This window comes from Nymphaea colorata, chromosome 6, assembly GCF_008831285.2.
Source record: "Nymphaea colorata isolate Beijing-Zhang1983 chromosome 6, ASM883128v2, whole genome shotgun sequence".
Taxonomy (NCBI): domain Eukaryota; kingdom Viridiplantae; phylum Streptophyta; class Magnoliopsida; order Nymphaeales; family Nymphaeaceae; genus Nymphaea; species Nymphaea colorata.
Genome location: NC_045143.1, coordinates 9,446,639 through 9,452,939, shown reverse-complemented (window position 1 = coordinate 9,452,939; position 6,301 = coordinate 9,446,639). Strand labels below are relative to the sequence as shown.

At 41.6% G+C, this 6,301-nt stretch overlaps 1 protein-coding gene across 1 annotated transcript; it reads left to right on the top strand.

Moving 5' to 3' along the window:
- Positions 1-3,901: 3,901 nt before the first annotated feature.
- On the top strand, positions 3,902-5,697 carry LOC116256296 (cytochrome P450 94A2-like). Its single transcript, XM_031632624.2, has one exon. The coding sequence runs from the start codon at positions 4,025-4,027 to the stop codon at positions 5,549-5,551; it is 1,527 nt and encodes a 508-aa protein (XP_031488484.1). The 5' UTR covers positions 3,902-4,024; the 3' UTR covers positions 5,552-5,697.
- The last annotated feature ends 604 nt before the right edge of the window (positions 5,698-6,301 follow it).

The following is a 6,301-nucleotide window of genomic DNA, read 5'->3' as shown; positions in this document are numbered from 1 at the left end:
TGGGCCCTCGTATGACTGCCATGTGGCTGTGCCAGGAGAAATGCTTCAGCGCATTTTCATCCTTTTTTTTCTGTGCTTTTTTGGACTTTTCGTTGGATTTTGTTTTTATTGGAGGAGCTCCTCATTTTTGGTCATTTGACTTTGAGCAGCCGATAGTTTAATACGTTTCGGGTCGGTTTGGAATTCACGCTTAGAAAAATATCTGATGTCTCATGAAAAAGGGATTTCAAAGAAAAAAGAACTAAGCCAATAAATAAATGAATAAATAATGCTGTAAGAAATTCTGCAAATTCAAAACACTTTACTTCCACCGTATAGTTTTGGAATTTATAGAAGAACTTCCTTCTCTTAGATCTTAGTTTTCAACACAACCAAGGCATAGTATAGAGGTGCACCATTATTTCAATTCATTTAGACTTTTTATGTTTTTACCTCTCAAGTGATGAAGTGAGGTATAAATTAAAAGGGTACATTATTGTCATTGTTCTCTCATGCAGTTGGATTAGTAGGGGGGCAACATATAGGCTAGCATGGGCAGTTGCTCACATCAGGAACATTTTTTATATTTTTTATATAAATGTCTTACAATTATCTACTTACTTATATTTGTTGTGCCCCATCAAAAAATGAAAATTTTTACAATGGTGCCCATTAGCCAAAAAATTTTTGGCTCCGCCACTAAGTTTTTTCCACCTCATAAGCTTATGACATGGATGGAAGATGGATGCGCGAGAGAAGCTTTTCCTAGGGAACAAGCTGCTTGGCAGGACGTCCATATATGACGCTTCTTGGACTGTTCAGGCCAGATGAGCATGTTCAAATCTGTATTATGAGGTGGAAAAATGAGGTAGAAAAACGCAACGCCTGGCCATATATGCCTGGACACCAATATAGTTGGAATGTAAATGAAAGAAAATATTTCGGATTGCAGATTTCGGTCAAAAAATTCTGATTCCGTCTTTTGGTAATGCTTCATTAAATTATTGAATTCCGTCGAATTCAATCCAGTAGTTATTTTAGTCTAGAATCCATCCCTTTCAAGATGCGCATGATTTATGCTGATTTATATTCATGTTTCTTGGTAAGTTTTTTTGGCCAGGTCCCTTTGTCTTTTAGCAGATTTGGTGGGTGGCGTTTTGAGTTGCGTTGGTGTCAGCGATAGCAATGGTGTATCCTTCAACTTGAATGTCGTGCACTACCACTTAAAGACACAAAATCACAACGCTCATAGGAATCAAACTAAAAGTCTGCCTTTATATGGGCATCAAGCCCGACGTACGCTATGCCCCTTCAGGCAATAGATGACGCATTGTTGTTCTTGCATATGGAACATTGACTTTTCAGAAATGTTTGAAGTAATTTTGTCTTGTCGAGCCAAGGTACTGGCTTGCCTTATTAAGGTGATGCTCATGAGAATAGAACTAGAGCTCTTAAAGTGCTATGGTTTTAGGGATACTATAGTAAGACTGATTGATCTAGTGTGGCCTAGTCTTCAAACTTCATAACAAAAGCCTTTTCTTCGTAGTGCAAAAGCCACCACCCGAACAAGAGCCCAAGCCATTCCCTCTTCTCCCTGCCAGGGCTGTTTCATGAGCTCAGTAGATCCATGATATACTCTATCAACTAAAGTGTCGCACTGCCACTAGTTACATCCTAAAAGAATAGCATCTAAGAGAATGGAATCGAACTGACGTCTAAGTTCTCACTGACCCACCAATCTGACCGGGCTATGCCTTCTCGAGATTAAAATAACAAAAGTGCTTTCAAAATGGCTCATTATGAAAAATTTGTTGCCTAGGATTTTTGAACTGGATGCTTTTTCACTTTTATGGATGTAATAGATCTGGTATACCACATTATCGATTCCTTCTCCGCACCAATTTAGTTCAGGGTGATAAAAGAAACTCATATCCAATTACCAACAGGTTTCGCACTAGACATGCAGCTTGATAGTCCTAATTCGTGTTAGATTTTCAAAAATTCTGAGTCGATTATACATAAATATCAGACCTACGGTAGTTAAATTCCTATTCAGTGGTCCTCAATTGGACTCCATATCCAAAACCGTCTTAGTTATATTCCTATTATACAAAGGATGGATCCGACCCCAATCCAAACCACTTACATCCCGACATGCAGAAAGTCCTCCTTTGTTCTTAAGAATGTCTTGGACATATATGAGAAACATAAAATTTCATGTTTGTACTTCTATCGTTACGTATGCGTGTGATTTATTGTGGCAGGTGGGTGGTATTGTTTGTATTTGAAAATTAGTAGTGCGCAGGAGGACCTGGGCCTGGGCATCGGCCGGGCCCGGCTCGGCCCGGTAAGAGTGGGGTTCAGGCCAGCTCGAAACTCAAAAATTGAGTTCGGGCCCAGCTCAATACCCAACATCTGAGCTCAAACCCAGCCTAGCTCCGTTAAAATAAAAAATAATTTTTTTAAATATAAAATAAAAAAAAATCAAACATAAAATATATTTTTAATAATAAAATATATATCATTATTAAATTAAAATAATATTAAAAATCAAGTCAGGCCTAGGAGGACCCTTGATTTTGACATCTTTGGTTTGGTGCCTGCCGACGGAAACTATTGAACATATACGTCAATTTTTTTTAAATTTTTGTAAAGAAAAACAACGGGCAAAATTATGTAACAAGAAGTAAATGTGGTAACAAGTAATTTGGTCGAGCTCGTGTGTCGTTTCATCGTTAATTTTTGTTGGCTGCAGGGACTTTGTTATCAATGAAAAATATGTATTATATGAAATCTGAACGACGAAAATTAAGTTACCATCGAACCAGGGAGGCAACAAGAAAATTCTCGGCGACACTTAATAGTTAGAATAGGTATAGAACACTAGAACAATATTTGAATCAGATCCATTAGACACATCCTCAATGTTTTTGCTGCCAAACTATTTTTAAAAGGCAGTTTGGTAACCATAACATATTGTTAGCATCTTGTGAATTTACGTCAAAAAGTGGGGCATATTCATTAAACACTTGTTACAATACCCTATCAATTTTTTTTTTTTTTTTGGACAAGTTCATTACGTATTGACAAGGTGTAAATGTTGTCAAACAGTGCTGAAGTGGTTATTCGGTGATAGTAACACGTTCTTACAGTTTCATGTGTTCGTACGAAAAAATTGAAGTAGATTCATAAAATATTTGTTTCAGTGTTTTATGAATATATCTTACTTTTTAGAGCAAATTTCAGTGTTTTATGAATATATCTTACTTTTTAGATCTTATTTATGATTTATAAAACAATAACAATATATTACACCATGAAGCTAATCCTATTCTTTCAATAAGACTGAAGTTTCTCATTTTTTCCTAAGATCTAATACTGATTTGATATGATGCCTTAGTTATACTTAAACTTATATATCAGTGCTCTTCTTTTGCAGAACAAACATAGATCTTCAAAAGTATAAGTCGTCCATCGCAACAACCCTTGTGGTCCAGGAAAGTATAAGTCGAGCCGCCAAATAAATGATAAATGAACGGATGATGTTAAATCTTCAAAAGTATATTGGTTTTCATATTTACTGATAAGGATTTTTCTTTGATGATCTTTTGTTTATCAATCAATGTATGTCAGCGTCAAATGTGCCAGAAGACTCGAAGAAGAGGAACTGAAGCAAAACGGAGGAAGAACTCATTCATTGTTGCAATCTTTATGACAACATAAAAACACTTGATCTTAAATGTAGTTACTAGTGAGTATCATATTTTTTACAAATTTGCATATAATCGATCAGGAAGTCATGACGTAGCATTAAAGGTAAGTTCTTTTATTCTTGAATTTCGTTTCTGCTTCATCAAAATGATCAACTTTTTCAAGAATTTTAGTTCTTGTGGACTGATTTTTTTTTCTCATTTGTTTTCAGATAATTTTATCCGATAAAATTGGAACGAGCGATACTGTGGATATTATTAGAACGAAAACTCTTGAAACTTGTTGTTGCTGCTAACTACCTAAGAACGTCCCAAAAATTTGAGGGCAAGCAACCATGGCAGATGTCCTCGAGCTCTCTCTGCCATTCCTCCTATTCGCCACCTTCGCCCTTCCTCTCCTCTTTCTCCTGCTCAAGCCCAAGACCACTACCGCTGCCTCCGCCACTTACGGGCCCAAGTCCTACCCGTTAATCGGGTCGGCGCTGGCCATCGCCGCCAACGGCGATCGTCTCCCCCAGTACGTCACCGGCCTCATCCGCCGCTCCCCAACTCACACCATCACCTTCCGCGGTCCCTTCGGTTCCTGCCTCATCGTCACCGCCAACCCCGCCAACGTCGAGCACATGCTCAAGACTCGGTTCGAGGCCTACCCAAAAGGCCCGCTCATGAACTCCGCCATCCGAGACTTCCTCGGCGACGGCATCTTCAACGCCGACGGCGAAACCTGGAAGATCCAAAGGAAGTTGGCCAGCCATGAGTTCAGCACGCGCTCCCTCCGCCGGTTCGTTGACGTCGCCGTGCTCTCGGAGGTCTCCGGCCGGCTCCTCCCCCTACTCTCCTCCGCCGCCAAGTGTAAGACGGTTCTGGATCTCCAAGACGCGCTCCAGCGGTTTGCCTTCGATAACATATGTAAAATCGCCTTCGGCTCGGATCCCGGCTGCCTGGACCCAGACGCGCCTGCATCCGACTTCGCCGCGGCCTTCGACGACGCCGTCTGGCTGACTGGCCAGCGCCTCACCACTGCCGTCTGGTTCGTGTGGAAGCTTAAACGAGCTCTCCGTATCGGATCCGAGAAGCGGCTCTTTGATTCCGTCCGCATTATCAATGACTTCGCCGCAAAGTTGATTCGTGAGAGGAAGTCTCAGCTGGCGACGGCCGCTAAATCCGAGACGGAGAACTCGGATCTCTTGTCGAGGTTCCTGGAGACATGCGGTGCGGACGAGAGGTTCGTCAAGGACATAGTCGTCAGCTTCATGCTCGCCGGCAGGGATACGACGTCGGCAGCGCTCACGTGGTTCTTCTGGCTGATTTCCAGTCACAAACACGCAGAAGAGGAGATTCTCCGGGAGATCTCCAACTTCGGCAGCGAAGTTGTTGGCTTCGAGAAGGTGAAGGAGATGCAGTATTTGCATGCCGCCATCTGCGAGAGCATGCGGCTGTATCCGCCTGTGCCGCACGACACTAAAGGGGCGGCCGAGGACGACGTCCTGCCGGACGGCACCTTCGTGCCGAAGGGCGCCAGGGTGGCGTACCATCCCTACGCCATGGGGAGGCTGGAGTCGCTGTGGGGCAAGGACTGGGAGGAGTTCCGGCCGGAGAGGTGGCTGCGGAAGGACGAAGCGGAGGGGAAGTGGAGGTTCGTGGCAGAGGATCCGTACAAATACCCGGTGTTCCAGGGAGGGCCGAGGGTGTGCCTGGGGAAGGAGATGGCGTTCGTCCAGATGAAAAGCGTCGCTGCCGCCGTTCTTCGACAGTTCAGAGTCGTACCTGCAATGCCGAAATTCGAACCCGATTACGTGGCGAATTTGACATCCAAAATGAAGGGCGGTTTTCCGGTGAAGCTCATTAGCAGGGATACGTGACTGAAGTCCTTTTAACTAGTTGTCGGTTTTCAGGCTGGTTTTAGTTTTTCACGTGGTTTTCATTAAATGCAAACTTCCAGTCACACATGGCCCGCCTACTTCTTTTTCCTTTCTTTATATATAGATATGTAATGTGTACCACCTCATGTGGGGAAAGTTTTTTAATTTTATTTGGTATTTCTTGTACGTTTCTGTGAATCGTGCTGTCACTTTTTTTAACCATCAATATTTTTTTGTGGCTTAGGAGGCCTTTTGAATGCATTGAAACTCACACAAACATGGGTCAGACATAGAATAATGGGTACGTGTGTATAAAAAAAGGCCAAGGCATTCAAGCGTTTTGAGGAACATTTCAGTCTCTCCTCACACCCTGACCGAACGTGCACCACCTTGGCATATGCTTGCACTACCTTGGCATATGCTCGTGAACATCTCATTCTTTTCCCTGCAGCATCATCAAGTTACGTGTGTCATCCTCACCTTAGTTGAGGGTGGACTCTATTACCAATATATATATATTTATTTTCATGCTAAAATATTGGATATGCATGTGTGATAACAAATAAATATAAAATAACAAATAAGTATGAAAAAATGTTTATCAGATAACAAAAGATTTATAAGGTAACTAACAAACGGATGTATAAAATAACACCAAACATAAATATGAAATTATGTTTATGAGATAGTAAAAAAATTATGAGATAACGAGCGAATGCATGAAATAATGTTAAAAAATAAGTATGGGAT

What these genes read in the sequence shown, in the direction of transcription:
- LOC116256296 (XM_031632624.2), top strand. Translation starts at nt 4,025, where the DNA reads ATGGCAGATGTCCTCGAGCTCTCTCTGCCATTCCTCCTATTCGCCACC.